The 23,476-nt window shown below is 46.6% G+C and overlaps 1 protein-coding gene across 6 annotated transcripts in view; it reads right to left on the bottom strand.

Annotated features, from left to right (window-relative positions):
* HMGXB4 (HMG-box containing 4) overlaps positions 1-23,235 on the bottom strand; it is a 54,307-nt gene extending 31,072 nt beyond the window's left edge. For 3 of the 6 annotated variants that reach the window (XM_088455058.1, XM_088455057.1, XM_088455063.1), the window contains exons 1-5: positions 23,141-23,235; positions 14,765-14,849; positions 10,653-10,801; positions 1,243-1,321; positions 215-1,050 (exon numbers count right to left, since the gene is read on the bottom strand). In XM_088455058.1, coding sequence (XP_088311184.1) covers positions 215-1,050; positions 1,243-1,321; positions 10,653-10,801; positions 14,765-14,786 — 1,086 coding nt within the window. In that variant the 5' untranslated portion in view covers positions 14,787-14,849; positions 23,141-23,235. The other 3 variants (XM_088455060.1, XM_088455059.1, XM_088455061.1) reach the window with 3 other exon arrangements.
* Positions 23,236-23,476: the final 241 nt, after the last annotated feature.

The following is a 23,476-nucleotide window of genomic DNA, read 5'->3' on the forward strand; positions in this document are numbered from 1 at the left end:
GATATGAACGACTGAACGATTTTTAAATCGTTATCGTTCATATCTGAAGGAAAAATCTGATCGTGTGTATGCACCAATAGCCTTTATGTTTATTGAAATATAGCTATACTAGAACAGTTTGTGTTTGCTGTTCACTTTTATAGCTCTCTAAATAATATTCGCATGGGCAAACTAGAGAAAACAAAATCCCTGACAAAGGGGACAACGTGTTTACCTTTTCTGCCTCCTCTTTCTTCTTTTTCTTATCTGATGTGCCATCAGGATGGGGGACCAGAATGGGAGTGGGCAGAGGTGCTGCTGCTGGCTGTATCGGTAAGAGTAGAGGAGGAGACGTTGCAGTGATGGGAGTGGGTGGTGAAGGAAGCATAGGAGCTGTAACTGGTAGGGGGCTGCTATCCAGCCCATGTTCTTTCTTGCTTTTACTGTGTTTCCTGTGCTTATCTTCCTTGTGTTTGTCCTTTTTCTTCTTACTTTTCTTAGATTTCTTTTTCTTCTTCACCTCCCGGAATGAGTCATCAATCACTAGTTCTCCAGCCTCAAGTTCCCCTCCAGAAGAGGAAGCTGAATCTGGAGTACCACTGAGCATCAGTGTGTGGCCTTCTTTCCGATGCTTCTTGTGGCTGCTCCTTTCCACTTCATCTCGTGACGGTTTCTTGCTGCTCTTTTTGGGAGATGTTCCATCACTGAGTACTGGACTTGCTTGTTGTGGGAACATGCGCTCACTTGTTTTCTCCTTGGGAGATAGGATAAGTTTCATTCTCAAGCCATCTGGTTCGCGTAGAGTCAGAGGCTTGGGTTTTTTAGATTTGTGGGAGAGGTCCTCAGCAGTGTCTTCTCCAACTTTTTTACGATGATCTTTACGTGGTACTTGGATGGGAGACTGGAAGCTGGTAGAGGATGCAGTTATTTTCTCTGTTTTCTTGGAAGGGAGTTTGCTTGAAGTAATTATGGGGGAAGACATGGAATTGAGGAGATCCATGGCGGTATCAGAGGACGGAGAAGAGGAGCTGGGAAGAGGCTTCTTTCTCTTTCCCTCTGAGGAAGATAATTCTAAAAGTACATTGGGTATAGGGCATTACTAATGGAAATATAGAATAGAAAGCAAAATAATAGCACCTTTACTAAGAATACAATGATGGACTACAAAGGTGCAGCATACAGACACAAGCTAAGCACAAAATATAGACATGTGGCAAATGCAGTGTCACAAGTAAATGAAGTGCAATTGCTAGCTGCATATACCTGGGTAGTGAGCATCATCCGAGGAATGCTTCTTTTTTTTCTTATGTGACTCCGACCCCATGAACAAAAAGTCTGCGTCCTACAAACAAAACCGTAGTTCAAAATGCATCAGTTGGTTTAGTCACTTCTACAATATTCATAACGAACGAAAGAATGAATAAGCGATACATAACAATAAGGTTAACTGGAGGCAAATAAGGTATATAAGCTGGCTAAAGGCAAAGTTATCACTGTCGAAGCTGAATAATTGGCTGAGACAAGTTCAGTTTAAAATTTAATCGCGGCGACGCCATCTTGCGAATGGCCGCAAGACACCATTTTTGTGGTCAGCGTCAATTCAAGTTATAACTCAGGAGCTAAGAACAGATGGCAATGTTTTTGTTAACCTACCAAGGGCAACTGGAAAAACAAGCTTTCTGAGTAAAAGTAAATAAGAAGAGACAAGGGGTATTTTTACATACAAATTGGGAATCCCTGGATGCAGATAAAGTATAGTTGTGGCAATTGTAATATAATATCTACACAATTGGATTTGTCTGAATCCTAGACAGGCTGGTCCCAGATTCCACAGCTTGAGGTGGTAATACATTTGCATTTCACACAAGAGTCTGTGAGAACAAAAGAGGTTTTGTTTTCCTTTGAACACACAACAGGTGGGGGCCTGCTGACAGAGGGCATGTAGAACTACAACCCTCAGCCATCCACACTGCTGGATGTTCACTTCGTGTATGAGAAATTATGCACTGAAATCTCACCCATTAATAACTAGCGTCCTTATATCAAACCCCGAATACTCACACACTACATATTCGCACACAAGGTTCCATTAGCATCAAATTGTATGATTCAAGTTGGTTAAGTTAGTTTAAATGCTAAGAAATAGAGGTTTTTGATATCTAAAGGTATTATACATGATAAGCAAGGTGTGTTTGGTTTCGTTCTGATGCGTACGCTTTTTACAGAATCCATGTGTTATCGGTGGAGAGATCGCATCATGCAAACTCAAGTTACAGATCGCAGAACTTACAAACAAACAAAATGTTTAGTTGATGGAATGTTACAGGAGGCGTTACCAGAAAGACTCCGGCTGTTAGAGGCAGGGAAAGTCTATTTGAAACAACCTGTTAAATGTGTCGTTACATATGCTTCTCCTCTGGGAACCAATGAGATCAGCAGGAAGTTCCCCCTTTGTCCTGTTTCAGTCTGGGGGGGAATAAATACATGTGTCCGAACACTGGTTTTCCAGTTCATGCTGAATTTTCGGTGAACTGAGGATATCTAGTCAGAAGTCTATCTCTGGGTCCAGAGGCGCAGCGTATGTATAACCGTACTTGGGTCTGTATTATTTCCTTTTGCGCCTAACTTGTGTATGTATAGATTGCGTGTAACTGACTGTACTTTTACCTGAATAATACTTGTGCGTTGGAAACACAGATTCCACTCCTGACTTTATTTGCGGTTAAACTGCGTACGCAATTAGCGTTCTGTTTAGAGGTTTTAGGCAGGGTTTTGTCTTAGAGGTTCTAGGCAGGTGAATCTTAGAGGTTTATAGGAAGGAATAACAAGAGATATGGTAAGAACTTACCTTTGTTATCTCTGTTTCTACGAAGTCCATAGGGTCCACAGGGTGACCTTGGGGTATAGCTGGATCCTGGATCCTCGGGCACCACGGAGTTAAAGCTTTTAGCTGCTCCCAGGATGCACTTGGGTCCAACCTCCCCTATACCCCGCCCCCGAGCCACAGGCACCTCAGTTGGTAAGCAGCCCAGGCCGGAGGAGGAGACGAAACAGAGAGAAGGAAGACTGGAACACACAAGAACCATACTCACAGAAATGGGAGACGGAAAACCGGTGACCAGTCACAGAGCCCATATGAAGCCAGGTGCGTCAGGGCGGGTGCCCTGTGGACCCTATGGACTTCGTAGAAACAGAGATAACAAAGGTAAGTTCTTACCATATCTCTTGTTTTCTACTTCAGGGTCCATAGGGGTCCACAGGGTGACCTTGGGGATGTCCCAAAGCAGTCCAACTAAGGGCGGGGACGCTCCTGTGCTGATAGGAGAACCCGGCGCCCAAAGGATGCATCCTGAGAGGCAAAGGTGTCAAACGCATAGAACCTCAAAAAGGTCTGAATGGAAGACCAGGTGGCCGCCTTACAGAGCTGAACAGCAGAGGCGCCACGGCTAGCAGCCCAAGAAGGGCCCACGGACCGAGTGGAATGAGCCTTAACAGAGGCTGGAACAGGTAAACCCTCCTGCATATAAGCCTCAATAATAACAGAACGAAGCCAACGGGCTAGAGTCTGTTTGTTGGCAGGCCAACCCCTCTTGTGAAAACCAAAGAGGATAAACAAAGAATCCGACTTCCTCACAGAACTAGTCCGGTCCACATAAACCTGGAGTGCCCGGACAACGTCTAAGGAAGTCTCCCCAGCCGAAAGATCAGGTGACTGAAAGGCTGGTACAACAATTTCCTGATTAATGTGGAACCTGGAAACCACCTTAGGCAGGAAATCAGGACGAGTGCGAAGCACCGCTCTGTCCTGATGAAAAATCAGAAAAGGGGGACGACAAGAAAGCGCCCCCAAATCTGAAACCCTCCTGGCAGAAGCAATTGCCAAGAGGAAAACAGTTTTAAAAGTTAGCCACTTGAGCTCCACTGACTCCAAGGGCTCAAAAGGAGGACCCTGTAAGGCCCTAAGAACCACCGCCAAATCCCACGGGGCCACAGGTGGCACAAAGGGAGGCTGGATTCTCAAAACACCCTGGAAAAAGGTGTGTACGTCCGGCATAGCAGTGATCCTGCGCTGGAACCACACCGACAGACCAGACACGTGTACCTTCAGTGAAGAAAGACGTAATCCTAAGTCCAAACCGGACTGAAGGAAAGCCAGAATACGCGAAACTCGGAACACCTGGGGATCATAGTTTCTGGCCTCGCACCACTGAAAGTAAGTGTGCCACACTCTGTGATAGATCCTCGCGGAAGCAGGCTTGCGCGCCCTCAGCATGGTGGTAATAACGGAGCTAGAAAAGCCCCGAGACCTCAGGACGGCTGTCTCAAGAGCCACGCCGTCAAAGATAGTCGACCCAGATCCGGGTGAAGACAGGGCCCCTGAGACAACAGGTCCCGCCGTTGAGGTAGGAGGTACGGAGCGTCGATGGACAGGCTCCGCAGATCGGAGTACCACGGCCTTCTGGGCCACGCTGGGGCCACCAGGATCAGTGTGCCTCCGTCCTGTTTGAACTTGCGCAGGACCCGAGGCAGCAGAGATATCGGAGGGAACAAGTAAGCCAGTTGAAACAGCCATTTCACCGACAGCGCGTCTATCAGACTTGCGCCTGCGTCCCTTGTCCTTGACCCGTACACAGGCAGCTTGTGATTGTAACGGGACGCCATCAGGTCCAGCTCTGGCAGCCCCCACTTGTCCACGAGTAGTTGGAATACCTCTGGATGAAGTGACCATTCCCCGGGATGCACATCGTAACGGCTGAGGAAGTCTGCCTCCCAATTGAGGACTCCTGGGATGAAAACTGCCGAGAGAGCTGGAAGATAGCGCTCCGCCCAAGCCAGGACGCGGGACACCTCCGACATCGCAGCTCGACTGCGACTCCCTCCCTGGTGATTGATGTACGCCACCGTGGTGGCGTTGTCTGACTGCACCTGAACGGCCCTTCCGTGAAGAGCGGTGCCGGACGACTGCAGGGCTCTGTATACTGCCCGCAGTTCCAGGATGTTGATGGGAAGAATCGCTTCCTCCGCCGACCAACGACCCTGAAGTGACAAGGAGCCTGTCACCGCCCCCCAACCCCGGAGACTGGCATCTGTCGTGAGCAGAACCCATTCCGGGATCCAAAAGGGGCGCCCCTCCAGGAGATGCGCTGTCTGCAGCCACCAGGCTAGGGACAGACGCACCTCCGAGGACAACACAAGCATCTGAGAGCGGATCCTGTGTGGCAATCCGTTCCATTCTGAAAGAATCAGCCCCTGCAGGGGCCTGGAATGGAACTGGGCAAACTCCACCATGTCGAATGCCGACACCATGGACCCCAAAACTCTCATCGCTGAGTGCACCGACACTCTGCCACTGCTCAGACAACTGTGAATCCGCAGCTGTAAGGAGGAGACCTTCTCTGGAGTCAGAAAAATCCGTTGCTGACGAGAGTCCAGCAGGGCCCCCAAATGAACCATCCGTTGTGATGGGATGAGGGAGGATTTCTTCCAGTTGATCAACCAGCCGTGCGCCTGTAGACAAGCGACCGTCAGGTGGAGATGCTGGATCAGTACCTCCGGGGAGCTTGCCAGCAAGAGGAGGTCGTCTAGATACGGTAGCAACCGTATCCCCTGGCTCCGAAGGTGAGCCGCCATGACCGCCATCACCTTGGTAAATACCCTTGGTGCCGTGGAGAGACCAAAGGGTAGAGCCCTGAATTGGTAGTGGTTGTGGAGAATAGCAAACCGCAGAAAACGTTGGTGCGATGTTGCTATAGGCACATGGAGGTAGGCGTCCTGGATATCCAGGGAGACCATATAATCCCCCGGTTCCATCGCCAGTATGATGGAACGCAAAGTTTCCATCCTGAATTTGGGAACCCTGAGAAACCTGTTCAGGGACTTCAAATTGAGGATGGGGCGATGAGAGCCATTGGGTTTCAGCACCAGAAACAGCGTAGAGTAATACCCCATCCCACGTTGAGACTGTGGTACGGGTATAATGACCCCCGCCGTCAGCAAGGCCTCTATGGCTTCCTGAACCTGCAAGGCCTTGGTTTTGTCCTGAGAAGGACTTGTGCAAAAAAACTGGCAAGGCGGCCTGTGCCGAAAAGACAGGGCGTACCCCTGGGAGACCACTTCTCGCACCCAGGCATCCGTGGTGGTATTGTGCCAGCACTGGGCGAATTGAAGAAGTCGGCCTCCCACTCTGGGGTCCCCCAGAGGGAGGCCCGTCCCATCACGCAGAAGGCTTATCTTCTGGCTTGGAAGAAGGGCGCCTAGCACTCCAGGCTTGCTTCTTTGGCTTTGAGGCGGTCTTGGGTGCGGACTGCCTCGGGAAGGACTGACCCTTTGCCTTGCCCTGAACCCGAAAGGAACGAAACGCCGAGCTCCGGACCTTAGCAGGTGTAGTAGCTGAAGGGAGGAAGGCTGACTTGGATTTTGCCAGGGTATCTACTATTTTCTCCAGGTCCGGACCAAATAGTAATTCCCCATTAAAAGGTAAGGCCTCCAAGCCTTTCTTTGAATCCGCGTCTGCTCTCCAAGACCGCAACCACAAGGATCTACGAGCAGACACTGCTGCCGCCGAAACCCTAGAGGTCAACAGGCTAGCATCCAAAGATGCTTCTCCAATGTAGGAGGCGGCATCTCTCATCTGTCCTAACAACGCCCTCTGGACGTCCGGAGATTCATCCGTAAACGTGTCCTCCAAGGCGTTGGCCCACCCCTCAATGGCCTTGGCCACCCAGGAGATGGCCATGGACGGCCGGGCTACAGCCCCTGAGAGAGAATAAATAGACTTTAGACAAGTCTCCACCTTCCTGTCCGTAGGATCCTTCAGCGAGGATATAGACGGCAATGGCAAAGTAGCACTCCTGATGAGGCGTGTTACATGGGAATCGACTGCAGGCGGAGTTTCCCATTTCTTACAAAGCGCTTCCGGGAATGGATAATTGGACGCCAAGCGTTTCTGTGGCAGGAAACGCTTACTGGGCGTCTGCCAGGCCACCGCCATGTGATCAGTCAACTGATCAGACAAGGGGAACGCTGTAGAAGTAACCTTAGCCTTTTTAAAACTAGGATACCTTGACTTGGGAGCGGGTGCCTCATCCTCAATCAGAAGAATAGCCCGCACCGCCTTAACCAGAGCCCGCACATTGATGGAAGACTTAGTGTCTGCCTCCTGGACTGAGGCATCTGAGGCTGAGTCATCCTGTACCTCACCATCATCCGAGAACCCCTCAGAATCCGAAAGATGCGCAGCCTGTGCCATGACTGAGCGTTTAGACGCCCTGGAGGGCACGTCACTGCGCAACATCGACTGAAAAGCCGAAGATGCTGCCGCCAAATCTTGGACAGTGTGGGAAAGCGCATCCACCCAGGGTGGAGGAGCTGTCACAGGAGCCTGAAACGGCACCACAGCCGGCTGTGCCACAGGGGTGGACTGAATATACATTGGCAACCCCGCATAGGGACCAACAGGCTGAGACCCCGGGGGAGTCTGCAATAATTGTGGGACACCCGGGGAATGGGGGATGGCAGGCTGGGGCAACGCCCTAGTAGGGGCGGCAGTCGGGACCGACAGACGGTCCGCGATGGACACCAGCACCTGGGAAAACATCGCCCATGGTGGCTCCTGCGAAATGGGAGGTTTAGACGTACCAGGGACCGCCTGGCACCGTCCGCACAGGCCGTCCTGTGACAAATCCTCCCTATCCACTCCTGCAGAACAGCGCCTGCAGGAGAACAATACCGGAGCCCCGGAGTGCTCAATCTCCTCCTCAGACATGACTTAGGAAGAAAACGTGCGCACTCACCAGTGTGCTGAACAACAGCCCACAATATGGCACCGTGTAGCACACAACTGTATGTGACGGACCTCACAAATACGTGATCTATATAGGTGAGGTCCGTAGAAACACCCTTCCCCCGCACACCTGTAGGGCTTGTAGGAGAAGGAAAGGGATAGGTACAGGCTGACAGTAAGTAGAAAAAAGACACAGACAGGCAGCACTAGCAAAAGTCACATACCATGCAGGAAGATATACTCACTGCACCTTTCCACTACAATCAACCTCCCAGATTCAGTGTCTGGGAGGGCTATAGCGCTGTGTACACTGTCCTTGTCGGGGGAGAGGTACACAGGGGGACCGGTCCGCGTGCTCCCTGAGAGTATCCACGCTGCCAGTAAGAAAATGGCCGCTGGAGACCTCAGAGGAGGAGTGGCCCGAGTAGCTGCAGCTCAGCGACGCCAGACTCCGAGCTGAAAGGCGCGCTGAGCTGAGGGGAGGAGCCGCTGACAGGGAAGGCTTCCTCCCCTGGCTAGCATATTAACCCCCGGGTTGCCGGCATCCCGCTTGCCGCGATATTAACCCTGGTGGTCTAGTGGTCTGGCGGGGTATGCCTCCGCTGGAGGGGGGGCCCGCCGCCACCGCTAGCGCCCCCGGTCTGTCCCCTAGACCGGGGGCATGGGACTGCATTTAAAAGGAACCCGCGCACCGCCGCTAATCAGCGGTGCGCGGCTTACCTGATCTCCCCGGCGTCTTCCGGCAGCAGTCCCGGGGGAAACCAGAGTCCGGCTAGTACAGACTCTGGCTTCCCCCGCCGCGATCCCCAGTTCAGTGCTGGCGTCGCGGCGCCAGCAGGGAGAAGGAGCGGCAGTGTGGGCGTCTGTACAGACAGCCCAGCGCTGCTGCTCTAGAGAAAAAAACTAGTGTAAAAATAACTTTAACCTAGTTAAATAAAAAGCTTTAGGGGGCTGCTCCTGCAGCCCCCCCCCGCAGGGTGACCCGACTCCGGCCGGGCACCATCTAAAACTGAGGTGCCTGTGGCTCGGGGGCGGGGTATAGGGGAGGTTGGACCCAAGTGCATCCTGGGAGCAGCTAAAAGCTTTAACTCCGTGGTGCCCGAGGATCCAGGATCCAGCTATACCCCAAGGTCACCCTGTGGACCCCTATGGACCCTGAAGTAGAAATATTAAAAGGTTTATTGACGAATTCAACAACACACAGGAACCTAGTACATGATGGCTCAATGTGAAATTTAGAAATGTGAATTGCCTCTTCGTAAATACGTGAACACCAGACTCTTTTCCAGGCTTGATTAAGAGTGGATATTCACTGACACCTGAGGCGCATGTAGTATATGTGGAATTTTATTTTCGCAGTTTGTAACTTTGATTATGGGGAGTCGAAAAGGCCAGGTTATGTTAGGTAAAATAAAATAAAAAGCTATGGGTCTAGATCCATCACGCACTTTTACTCATGCCCCTTGTGCCAACTCACTACGGATTCTCAGGGATCACAGATTACCAATGCCACAAGGGGTGGGCCTAATTTACATAGTTTGGAATTTACAGACATAAACCTATCCTCAAATCGAGCCAATAGCCCCGACTTAGACGTGCCAAGCGCCTCGCCACAGACTTTTTCACAGAATATGAGTTTGGATCAATAATGGGACAAAAAGTACAATGCACAGGTACCCTGAATAATGACACTGCCATTTCTCGTAGCTGCTATGTACCACTGATTACTCGTAGCTGCTATGTGCCACTGATCACTAGTCTAGGTACAAAGGCAGAAGTCTGATAAGTATGACCCACGCCATGCTTTGCGCCTTGTATCGTTATGCTTAATCTGCGACTTTGTACCAATTCCTTGACGACAGAAATACATATCCTAAATACCTAGGACATTATGAGCAAATGTGAATGCAGCTATGATGTGAGTAAATTTAATATATTTTTGATTTGGCAGTGAGTTTTGTTCCTACAGATTAGCCTTTGTATATATGAAATTGATGCAATTTATACTGACTTCTATCAGACCTCTTCCTATTTATGTTTGGAGACTGTTATATCATCGTTCAAAGTGGGTTTATATACACAGTGTCTGATGCAGAGTTGAACGCAAGTCAGCTCTAATTGCAACGGCATTTCATGCACAGAGCATAATTCAGATATTTGCCCATAAGCAGAGTTGTAAGCATGGATGCCATTATCATCATTGCGTATTTGTACTAACCCTATCCATGGTGGAAAATACCAGTCTGAAAACAGATGTATTTACAAGTATGCACAACTCTGCATTACCCATATTTCTATCAACACGCCCTCACTAAACTTTGCCTTGGTTTAAACACCCTGTTATCACCCAATCACCACCCCCTTCAGCTGCAAGCGGAGGTGCGTACACATCAGCAACGCTCATACTTGCGTATGTCTGGCTCCAGAGCAGGTGCGGTACAAAAAACACACAGTTTGTCCATTAAACCGACTTGTGTTCAACTGCATCAGCCCAAACTGCTTACTTCTCTGACGGCTTTGTAGCTGGAACCTGCATTCTCCTGGTACAGAAGCAGCACAAAGGAGTTCAAAGAATGCATACCATATAATTATATCTGAAATAACACATGTATACTGTATGCAAATTACACTGCTATATTTTATAACTGTCACTCATTAAATTCCTAAGAATTTGATATATAGTCAGAAATAATGAAACAGTGAAGTGAGAGCAGTGGAGTACTGATAACACTGCAGATGATGCTGAGGGCCAAAGGAAGCCAATGTGCCGCCAGTTGGACAGCCCTGTAACAGATGACGACGCAGCAACAAGTTCTTGAGGAGACTTCAGCAACTCTCCAGCAAGGTGTAGTACACATTAGCTTGAAGCAATTTCAATAAAATTTCTCACCTTAGGTCTCTTTTTTGATGACTTACGGACCTGCTCAGCGATCTCTTCCTCCTCACGCAGTAGGTCTTTGTAGGATCGCTTTTTCTCCCGCTGGCTTCTGCCAGCTGCCAAACCCACATCATCCATCCCGCGTTCTATGTCCAAACTTTCTGATAGAATAGAGGTGGTAAAAGAAAGTCAAATATTGATCCAATCTGAATGCAAGAAAATACTGCTCCAGAGTCTGCTCTTCAGGCGGATCGGCTATTTTGTTTCCACACTATTAACAGATCAAAGATATTTGTTTTACTAGCTACAGAAAATGTATAAAATTTATAAGATATAATCTACACTGCAGAAGGGACTTTATAGGGGGAATTCAATTAGGTGCGATTATCTCCCACCCGCAAGTAGGAAAGGTATTTATGCCGCATTTGCGGTTACTCTGGACTAGTAGATTTTTTTTTATCGCTGTCCCATAGGGATGCAAGCAAAAATGTGGAAGTCTGGCAAGCTCCAATGCCGGCGTTACATGCCATCGGAACGTCAACTCGGCCCCCTCGCAGGCGAGATAATCGCACCAAATTGAATTCCACTTTATAGCTCTATAGATTGATTAAAATAAGAGTATTAACATGCTGTCACTTTAGAAATGGTAAAGTAAAATGTTGACCCCATAGACTGAATAAAAAAGCAACTACAAAAAAAAAAAAAAAAAAAAAAAAAAGCACTGTTCAGCAATCCTTGTTCAACAAGATAAAATAAGAGATATGGTAATTACCTTTGTTATCTCTCTTTCTTCGAAGTCCATAGGGTCCACAGGGAGACCTTGGGGTGCTGGTGATGGCTTGGACATCCGGGCTGTTAATTTGCTTCTCCCAGGATGCACCGGGCCACTCTCCCTATACCCCGCCCCCGAGCCAGAGGAACCTTAGTTCGTAATAAGCCAAAGGCCGAAGGAGGATAAGAGAGAGAAGAAAGTCTGGAACACACAGGAATCACATTCACACATAGAAGGAGACGGAACAACCGGTGCCCAGAGCGAAGCCCATCTGAAGCAAGGAGCGTTAGGATGGGTGCCCTGTGGACCCTATGGACTTCGAAGAAAGATAACAAAGGTAAGTTCTTACCATCTCTCTCATTTTCTTTTTCAGGGTCCCAAGGCTCCACAGGGAGACCTTGGGGATGTCCCAAAGCAGTCCTTCAAGGGTGGGGACGCTCCTGATCTGACAGGAGAATCCGATGTACGAAGGAAGCATCCTGAGAAGCAAATATATCAAATGCACGTCCTCCTCTATAACCAGGGCCGAACGGACAGCACGTATTAGAGCCGGAATATTGATCTTAGACTTATTGGGGGTTTCCACTTAGCGATTTAGCCAAGCGATTGCACGATAACGACATCGTTATCGTGCAATCACTTGCAAATCGCGCATGCATCGGGCATGTTTTGGTCGGAAGCAACCAGCGATGCGCGTGCCCGCTGGTCGTTTCTGACATCCGACATCGCCCGTACATGCAGGTCAACCTGACGATCTCGTCAGGTTCAGCATGTGCGGGGATGAGGGATGTGCCGGGACTGAACGAGTGAATGTTCAGTCTAGGCACATCACTAGATATACAAACGACAGCAAGATTGCAATGTCGTAATCGTGCTGTCGTTTGTATATCTACAAGTGGATACCCCCCATTAGACTCCTCCTCTCGCTGAGAGGGCTCAGAGTCATCTTCATCTGGAATCTCCCCAGTATCAGTGTCATCATATTGTGTAGATTGGGATGACGGCATAGGCCTTTCAGCTGGTCTAAGGGGTTTATCCCCCTGCAACATAGCCTGGAGTGTATTAGAGGTATCCACCAGGGTCTGCACTGTAGTAGACAGTGTATCCACCCATGGAGGAGGCACAGACTGAACCTGCATGGGTGAAAACTGTAGAGGCAGGCCCTGGGAGGGCAAAGCCGACTGCTGTGTGAACCCCATCTGGGGAAACACAGGGGGTACTGCCCACCGTCCCGCCATGGATGTCAATGCCTGAGCAAAGGACGCCCAAGGAGGCTCCTACGAGGTGGCTGGGACTACAGAGGGGCCTGGAGGATTATAACACTTTACACATAATCCCTCTAAAATCATGTCCCCCACACCTAGCCCTGCAGCACATGATTTGCATGACAGCAGGGCTGGAGCAGAATCGTGCACATCATCCCCACTTTCAGACATTGCAGAGTAGGGAGTGTACACAAAGGAATCACATTCTCACATAGAAGCTCCCCGTGCGTCCGGCTGCAGTCCTGGGAATCCCGCTAGGTCTGGCTAGCACAATCCCCCGGATCAGTACCGGCATTACGGCACCGGCGGGGTGATGGAGCGGCAGCGTGGACATCCACTGGACTGTCTAACGCTGTCCGCTCTGTAAAGAAAATACTTAAAATCTTCTGGGGCTGTAAACAGCCCCCCTGCGTCTTCAGTGACCCGCCTCTGGCTGGGCAACAAACGAAACTGAGGTGCCTCTGGTTCGGAGGCGGGGTATAGGGAGAGTGGCCCGATGCATCCTGGGAGAAAAAAAATTAACTGTGTGGTGCCTGTGTGTCCAAGCCATCACCAACATTCCAAGGTCTCCCTGTGAAGCCTAGGGACCCTGAAGAAGAAATTAACTATTATATTATTAAATAAGTATTGTTTGACTACACTGCTTCTAACATCAGTACAGAGCAAGTAAAAAGAACATCATAAAAATTATTTGTTTACAATACTGAATGATAACATGGTCATATAGTGGCGTGGCTATAAAGTGCCAGTGTTCATCCTTTCCTCCGGCACCTTCTGAGCACTAACATTATTTCCTCGCACCCCATAGAGGTTTACCATAATGAGCAGTCATGTTCACGACTCCTCATCGCTGCAAATTGAATACCCACAATAAAATTATTGACATTTGTTATTCATTCTACTGCTGACTTATTCTTGAGAAGCCACTGTATTATATGCTGCAAATAAGATTAAGGGTACAAATATTGTTTTAGAAAAAAATAATAATTGCTCTTATAGTACATAGGACAAATGGGAAAATGGTGAAAGCCCAAACTCACTGTGGGCAACTAAAATTTCTGATGTGCTGTCACAATATCCTGCTCCGCACATTACCACTAATACCTGTAAGGAATCTTCCCTTATTTACCTGTGCATCTCTATGGGGTGCAGGGAGAGACATTGGGCCTGATTGAGAGATGGATGGAATTGCATAGCCGCTTGTGTGCGGCTGTGCAATTCCGTCCATCTAAAATGCAAATAAAGAAGGTGGTTTCAGACACCTCCTTGCTACATTTGCACGGTCGCAGCCTGGGAACACCACTGGAACAGTTGCGATTGTCGTCCGTTTGGCCAGACTGAGGTAGCTGAAGCTTACCTGAGCCTGACCGGGTCCTGGCGGCTTGCGAGGCCAGGAAGTCTGCATCCATTTCCAGGAATGCCTCCGCTGCGTCTCACAAATGTGGCAGCCTGTCATCCAGGTTAAGGCTGCGTACTCGCAGACAGAGGGCTGCACATGCACGGTACACATCCTGCGCATGCACAATCCCCTCACCATCTGATGGTTAGCGTACATCTTTGGATCAGACCCATTTCCATTAACTGTCCTAATGGCATACCATGGTAAACTAAATTACCCCCATTGTTTCAAGCTCCCTTAATAGGTCAGTTGATCAAGAAGGCAAATTAAACTTTAATATTTGCTATTTTTTCCCACCAGAAGACTGCAGCAAAGTAATTTGAAACTTATCCTAATTTCAGTTTGTGACAAACGAAAATGAGTGTTGCATTTCCTTTAAAGTTCTGATTCCAATATAGACTTGCAAACCCTTTACATTCAGTGTAACAGGTATGGCACTCCCATGGTAGAGAATCTCAGAAATTCTTTGTTTAAACTCCACATCAAAGCGTCATTCTACATTTTCTCATCATCGTTTGACTCATCTATTAACATCACAATTGACACATCAGATGTAGTCAAGATAACAGCTTTAAGGTTTGTGTGTACAGAGTTATTTCAGTTTATATTTGTGAACTTCTGTGTGAAGTCAATGGATATAGACGTCCCTACAAAATGAATACATCATAAAGAGATATAATTGTCATACCTCTAGTGTCACTGTACGCCATAACCAAGTCTTCCCATCAAGTAGTCTGTAACAAGTGTCTGAATACAAGGTTGGAACACCCAGCCTGTAAAGGGAACAGTCTTGTCAATGCAATGCAGCAACTATCGCTTATAAGACATCATGAGCAATAAAACTTTGTATTTGGTGTGGGAGATCCTTATTTTCTCTACCACCGCAATTTTCAACTGTGCTGCAACATTTTATCTGACTTAACGCCTGGAAAAAAAAAATCTTATGCCAAAAATATACACCACCACACTAAGGGGTTAATTCAATAAAGGAGAGACTAAGTTGCATGCGACTAAGTTGCATCCGCAATATGTCGAACTTACAGTACCGCCTGACTCGTGGATTTTTGTTTGCAGCCCCGTAGGGCTGCGTACAAGAATCCACAAGTGTGAAGCAAGATCTGGCCGCGAGGAAGGCAAGTTCAGCTGCTGTTTCAAAGGCAACTCACCCCCCCTCGCTCCAAATGTAATTGACGACTAAAAATTTACACCTCCACATGTTATGGGAGGGTGCTTTACCATAAGCGATGCTCCTAAATGCCTGATGGTATCTATTGGCAATGAGACAAATTTGCAGCTTTTTTGTATATTTGGGGTTGAAGACATTTTTTTTTAATTAGTCCAATATTGGACAGTTTTAATAATTTGTGTAATTAAATATAAAAATGACACTGTGCGTGTACCCTATATAACTACTAACATATATGATTTTTGTTTCTTTGCTTTTAGATTTCATTTTCCACCAGGTTTACCCTGGTGTTGCCTGGCTGCAGCTGTTGTACCCAGGAGGAAGAGAAAAGCACTTTCCTTGGTGCAGTAGTGTCCCACTAGTTTGTTTTAGCAGGGCGCCGCACCCTGCCCGTTTTTAAGAGCGCAAAATGCGCCCTGCCCTTTTAGCGGTGCCCCGCTACAACAGCATGCCCTCAGCCATCCCCACCGGTGGGCCAAGTTGTGGTGACCGACTACCGCCGGGTGAATAGAAGCCATGCGCACGGCATTCTTTCACCCTGAGGGGAGAGCTTGGGGGATGCCCAGCACCTCCGTAAGTGCTGGACACGCCCCCAAGCGTGACAAATTGGAGGCATGATCCAAGGACACGCCCCCTCCCAGGCCAGTCACGCCCTTTACCGGAGCGTGCGCACATTTGGGGCGCGCAGAGTCCCAGCCGCCCACCCCAGTTCCCTGCCATTCCCACAGCCTAGCCTACTCTGGTAACTGACTAGAAATCAGTCATGTAATTAATGCTGCAACCATAAGAACAGGTCGATAAATGCCACATTACTTATATAACAACTTTGATCCACCTATTGTGAATGAGGATAAAATAAGTTTTTAAAAAGATGAAAGGGGGTAGTTGGTACTAAAAGTAAAGCTGGGTACACACTGTACAATTGTCTATTTGACAGAGTTGTACTAATGTGTACGCACGTACAATCTCCATTTATCGCAATAAATTGGTCTGATTGCATGATTGGATCTAAAAGCATGCACACGAGATGCGATACATTTTATGCCAGACATTGGGCCTCATTCAGATCCACTCGCAAGCGGGTCGATGGTGGGGCACTGCGCGCGAGCCCCCGGAGCGAGTGAGAAATGAACTCGCTCCGGGGCTCGCTACAAACGGGGTGGCTGTCGATGTTGATCAACAGCTCAGGACGTTTTGTAGACGGGGAGGGGGGCTGGCTGGTCAAACGGAGGTGTTCCTGAAGGAACGCCTGCCGTTTGTGGGAGGCCCTACTGACATCACTCGTGATGTCAGTAGTGAGCTTCCTGCTCTATTTGAGCAGGAAGCTCACTGGGGCTTGCGGCAGACAAGACCCTACCACAAGGGTCTTGTCGCGAGCCCGATGGTCGCGATAATCGCGACCATCACCTGGCCGCTCGCAAAATCTGTGGGTGGTCACCCACAGCTTAGTGAGCAGCCAGGAGTCCGGGTAAAAAAAAAAAAAAAAAAGCGGCCGCCCTGATTTTTTTTGTTACATTACAACCTGGAATGTCTTTATTTTTTTAAATCTGATTTTTATGTGATGGATCTGCACAAAATAGTCTTGGTGAAGTGAAATGAGAAAAATATATATAAAAAAGAATCTTTATAAATAAAATTCTGAAAATTGGCATGTGCATAATCACCCCCTTTGCTATGAAGCCCCTCAAAAGTTCTGGTGCAACCAATTACCTTCAGAAGTCACGTAATTAGTGAAGTTAAGTCCACCTGTGTGAAATCTAAGTGTCACATGATTTGTCAGTATAAACACACCTTTTCTGAAAGGCCCCAGAGGCTGCAACACCACTAAGCATCACACCATGAAGACCAAGGAGCTCTCCAAACAAGTCAGGGACAAAGTTGTTGAGAAGTACAAGTCTGGGTTGGGTTAGGTTATAAAAAAAAATATCCAAATCTTTGATGATCCCCCGGAGCACCATCAAATCCATCATCATCAAATGGAAAGAACATGGTACCACAACAAACCTGCCAAGAGAGGGCCGCCGACCAAAACTCACACCCCGGGCAAGGAGGGCAGTGTTCTCCCCAGAAAATGTTTCCAGCCGGGTGGCATCAAGAAGTAGCCGGGTGGGCGCCTTCGCAATAATACAATGTTTTAAACCCTGACATTATAATGATTTAAACTTGAAATAACATTTTATATATTAATTATCTTCTTATTAGAGCCCCAGTCATCTGATTATGAAAAAGCTGCAAAGTCTGTTGGATCTGTTCCTTTTTATACAGTTCCCAGATACTGGCCCCACTTGCAGGTTCCCAAAGTGCCGGGTGGTGGATGATTTTTGCCGGGTGGTGCACCCGCAAAAAACAGCCTGGGGAGAACACTGGAGGGCATTAATCAGAGAGGCAGCATAGAGACCAAAGGTAACCCTGAAGGAGCTGCAGAGTTCCACAGCAGACTGGTGTATCTGTGCATGTGACCACAATAAGCCGTACACTCCATAGAGCTGGGTTTTATAGAAGAGTGACCAGAAAAAAGCCATTACTTAGTGATAAAAATAAGACGACACGATTTCAGTTTGCCAAAAGGCATGTAGGCGACTCCCCAAATGTATGGAGGAAGGTGCTCTGGTCAGACGAGACTAAAATTTAACTTTACGTCCACCAAGGAAAACGCTATGTCTGGCGCAAACCCAACACATCCCATCACCCCAAGAACACCATCCCCACAGTGAAACATGGTGGTGGCGGCATCATGCTGTGGGGATGTTTTTCAGCAGCAAGGCCTGGGAAACTGATTGGAGTCGAGGGAAAGATGGATGGTGTTAAATACAGGGATATTCTTTAGCAAAACCTGTTTCAGTCTGCCTGTGAATTGAGACTGGGACGGAGGTTCACCTTCCAGCAGGACAATGACCCGAAGCATACTGCTAAAGCAACAATCGAGTGGTTTAAGGGGAAACATTTAAATGTGTTGGAATAGCCTAGTCAAAGCCCAGATCTCAATCCAATTGAGAATCTGTGGTCAGACTTGAAGATTGCTGTTCACAAGCGGAAACCATGCAACATGAAGGAGCTGGAGCAGTTTTGCCTTGAGCAATGGGCAAAAATCCCAGGGGCAAGATGTGGCAAGCTCATAGAGACTTATCCAAAGCGACTTGCAGCTGCAATTGCCGCAAAGGTGACTCGACAAACTACTGACTTTAGGAGGGTGAATAGTTATGCACGCTGAAATTTGTTATGTTGTCCTAAATGTTGTTTGATTCACAATATAGAAAAAAACCACAACTTCAGTTGTAGGCATGTTCTGTGAATGAAATGATGCACACCTTCAAACAACCAATTTCAATTCCAGGTTGTGAGGCAACAAAACATGAAAAATGCAAAGGAGGTGAATACGTTTGCAAGGCACTGTGTATGTATATGTGTATATATATATATATATATATATATATATATATATATATATATATATATATATATATATATATTTCTTTCCTATTCAAGTTGTCTGTTTTTGAGATGGCTCAAAAACTCAAAAACAGACAACTTGAATAGGAAAGAATTACTGGAATACAAAACTAGATCCAAAAAGGAAGACCTGGTACCCTTTATTACATAATTCAATAAAGAGGAAAAAAGAATCAGAAATGTTCTGAAACATTGGGGGATACTTAAAATGGACCCCATTTTGTCTGATATCCTACCCAATAAACCCACTATTATCTATAAGAAGGCTAAAAACCTTAAAGATATTTTAGCCCCGAGTATGCTCCCACAAATTCCATCCACCAAGCAAGTTCTCAACAAATGCCTAGGGGCCTATAAATGTGGTCATTGCAATATGTGCATACATCTACACACCAATAGAAGAGTTTTTTACAATTTTAATAGTTCCAAAAAATTTAACATGAGGCATTTTATTAATTGTAATACATGCTCAGTAATTTATTTATTAGAATGTCCTTGTGGCCTAAAATATGTAGGCAAAACCAAGAGAAACCTCAAGCTCAGAATCCAAGAACATGTGAGAAATATAAAAAATAAGGTTGAAAGCCATTCAGTATCCAGGCATTTTAAAACACATCATAATGCGAACCCAGAAAACTTAACTCTTCAGGGGTATTGAACATGTGAATTAGGTGCAAGAGGGGGACATCTTGCAACAAAACTCTCCCAGCGAAAGATGTACTGGATATTTGAATTGAACACATTACTACCTTTTAGAATGTCTGAACGATTATTATGAAATTGCTCCTTTTCTATAACCTGCTTTTAAACTACTTTGCACACTTTTTATTGTTATTTTTATGCTCTATGTTGTATCGCAATATTCCAATGGTATTATGTATCAATATTATGACTATGTTTTACAAGATATATTTTAGTTCATTTTAACTAATGTTCCCATTTTTATATATTTATTTTTAGTGTTAATATCTGTATCCATCTTTCTATTTTTAGTTATTAACTGTCTGATTGATGCATTTACTATCTTAATACCATGTTCAATTAACGCTTTATTGTGTTAACATGGTACCAATGAGTATCACATTGTTTTATATTAGGCTTTGATCACAGACATATGTCTATAGGAGATTTTCCAACTTATTATGAGTTGTTCTACAACCAATAAAATGGCCACCGTTTAATTTTGTCCCTTTGTGGGTTTGTTACCAACCAACAAAATGGCTGCGCGTCCTCCGACTACATTTAGATAACCAATAAAATGGCCGCTGTTCATAATTATTAACAGGAGCGTTGTAACGCGTCCTGAGTGCATAGTTCAAGACACACTGGAGTTTGGATCTATCCGATATACATATGATCTACCCCAGGCGGCACATACAACAGGACTTATTAATATAAGCCGTTATACATTTGCAGCGGGTCGCGCATGTGCAGTGCATAACACGCAGCATTTTGGGATACATCTGACATCACGGATGACATCACCAAGATGGCTGTGGCGTACTGTGCATGCGCTCAACGGCGATTAGCGCCAATTTCAACTTCTATTGATTACCTCTCATATAGGGTATATAAGGGTGTACCTCTAGACCAGGGGTCTACATAGTTTTAGCATGCTGTTATATCAAAAAGGTGGCAGTGCATGCTGGGATGTGTAGTTCCACAGCAGCTGGAGGGCCAAGTTTGAAGACCCCTGCTCTAGACCCTTATCTTTACCCCTGAGGAAGTCCAAAGGACGAAACGCGTTGGGCACCGCCAGCCTCTCCTAAAAGACTTATTGAAACTACCTTGCAGATAAGCACTTTATTTTACTCCTTGCATTAATTTGTTCCCATTACTGTTTTCCCCCTTTATATGTAATAAAGTCCCCTTGTTTTGAATATATCACCACTGATGATGGGTCTTTATTTGGTTTGAAGCCCATCACCATTATATGTGGAAAACTCTGGGGCAGGAGGAAAAGGGAACTTGGATGACTGACCAAGGATACATTTACATACCTTTATACAAGAATATATTGGGTACGCACATCTATTAATACCAGTTTCCTATGTACTGGAAGTACTACACTATATTGTTTTTCTCTCCCATCTGGCTCTGCTAAGAGCCTTATTTCAATAAGGTCCTCCCTGGCACTAGAAACCTGGGTCCAGCATTGTCTACTTCTCTCCGACAGGACTCTCAGATAAGCCTCTAAGAATTTCTATCTGGTACGCACATTATTATTTGAGAACGGGCACATTTATTTTTAATTATAACACTATTGGGCGCTTGTCCTCTCCACCCCATTATATATATATATATATATATATATTTTTTTTTGTCTTTAATTTAGATACTGTGTATGCAGAAAGATTCTAAATGACAAGGTTATGTTTCTGTTACTGAGAAGGTAATAGACATGGTACCCTTTCTTCTGATGTGTACTAAAGTATAAGTAACAGATTTATATCACCATCGGGCCGACATATTGGATCCTGGGTTCACATCAGAACAAGGTAATGAACGACGGAACGATACCTCGTCCCGTCCTTCATTACCTGCAACGGGTCCGCTTGCTATATCGTCTGGTTTGACATGCAGCACAGCCGACCGATGTCACAAGCGGCCGCACTTATATTGTCTGTACACACTGAGCGATGCAGCCATGGCGTTCCAATTCGGCCGTAAACCACATATCGTTCCGACATCATCACAGTGTGTACCCAGCTTTACTGAAAAGTGTTTATTATGTAATTGAGAACCTTAGGAGACAAATCAATTTTCCACTATGATGTGCAGATACACACTTGAATTTTTAGTACAGCGTTCTATGCTCATTTTCTTGCACAACTCTATTGGGTGCAAGTCAAAATTAGCTAACATGCATTGCTGCAGAGAGCATTCTCGTTCTGTTGTGGAGGCACATTATGGAGATATGAATATTCCACCATTTTATTATTATCATCATTTACTTATATGCACCACAAAGTGTCCATAACAACATATGAGACAAAAAATAAAACCAACAAATGACATAATAAATTTAGAGAGAATAGCAGAAAAAAAAAAATCAAACTGATACCCCTTTCAGACATACTGAGATTCCCGAGATTTTGGCCTGCCTCTGCCAAAATTCCCGGGTCTCATGTCTGTGTGAAAGGTACCTACCCGGGAACACGTTCCCGGGTAACCGCCCCTGCAATCAACCAGGGTTTTTCCCGGGACTTAAGTCCCGGGAAATTACCCTGCTTCTGTCTGAATGGTGCTATCCGGGAATTTACTACTCCCGGGCAGCACCAAGCAGCTTTTACATGGAGTTGACAGCGCAGAGCATCCTATAGGACGCTCAGCGCTGCTGCTCACCACCCCCAGCGCCGGCCGGCTGTGCCACAGCGGGCCGCCCACACTCCCGCTGGACCACCAGGGAATTAAAATAATTTTTTTTTAAATTATACAAAAAAATAAATAAATCTGCATTATGATTGGCCGGCTTCCGGCAGCTGAATGATGACATCATCATCAGCCAGAGAGGGGATAGGCTAGGAGGAGCAGACGGCAGGGAAGAGGCAGGTAAGCAGAAAAACCCTGCTCGTCTGAAAGGGGTCTACCTGGGAATTTCCCGGGTAGACACTGTAGTGTGAAAGGGGGGTCTCGACCAAATACCCGGGAATTTGCACAGGTGAAATTCCAGGGTCTGAGCAGGAAATTTCCCGGGTTGTATATCTGAAAGGGGTATGAGTGACAGGTATTACCAATAGCAATCAGTGAACCAAACAGACAGAATCTGAACCATATACATTTTTGTAGACCACACAAGACAGAGTTTGATCTCTGTACATGTATAGTGACGGCATATCGGGCAGTCGGCCACCCGATCTCACTGTGTGTGGGGACCGCCCAATATGTTGGCCTTCAGATCCCCCGTCGCGTCGCAAGGTGCATATCGCACCGTGTATGGGCGGCTTAACTTACTGGGTTATATCTCTGTGCTTGTAGAGAGACTGCACATGACATGGTCTCTGTGCTTGTACCAAGACAGTACCTTACTGGGTTAGATCTCTGGGCATTTGGACTGGAGACAGAACCAGGCAGGATTAGATATATGTGCATGCACAAAGAAAGCACCTGATAAGGCTGTTTATATAGTGAGAGACACCATATGACATGGTTAGATGATTTCTGTGCATGTATTAACATGGCATTGTTAGGTAAATCACTGTGCATATATGTAGTGAGACTGTAAACGACAGTTATGCTAGAGCTCTGTAGTAGAAGAGCGGCTATCAGCATAGTACTGTTACTATACATCCCCCCGTACACTGACCAGTTGTCCATCAGGGGGAAATAACCCCTACAAACAGATACGCCGTCGTGATCACCGATGTGACCGCAGCTGCACATGTGCACAAACAGCAGCCATGTATGTGTTCCCTTACTGACTCCCACCTGGGTCCTCCCTCTGCCCGCCGTGTGTTCTCTGTGCCGGGATCATTCCGCCGCTGCGCTCCCCCGGCTTCTTCCCGCCATCATGGAGGAGTTAAACCATGATGTACACGCATAGTACGTCATGACGTACACATCTGACACCGATTGACACAGAGAGCCTGATTGGTCAGACCGAAAGTGTCAAGCTTTCTGATTGGTTGAGGAAAATGTCTATCTACTTCAGCAAAACACCAACAGCAGCCAGCAATGCATTACATACACACAGTATCTGTGAGGAAAACAAAGGGTTTGTTGATGTTCCCTTTCTCTAGTTTAGTGTAAATGTAGTATAAATCC

Source organism: Taudactylus pleione, unplaced genomic scaffold, assembly GCF_031769625.1.
Source record: "Taudactylus pleione unplaced genomic scaffold, aTauple2 ptg000642l, whole genome shotgun sequence".
Classification (NCBI taxonomy): domain Eukaryota; kingdom Metazoa; phylum Chordata; class Amphibia; order Anura; family Myobatrachidae; genus Taudactylus; species Taudactylus pleione.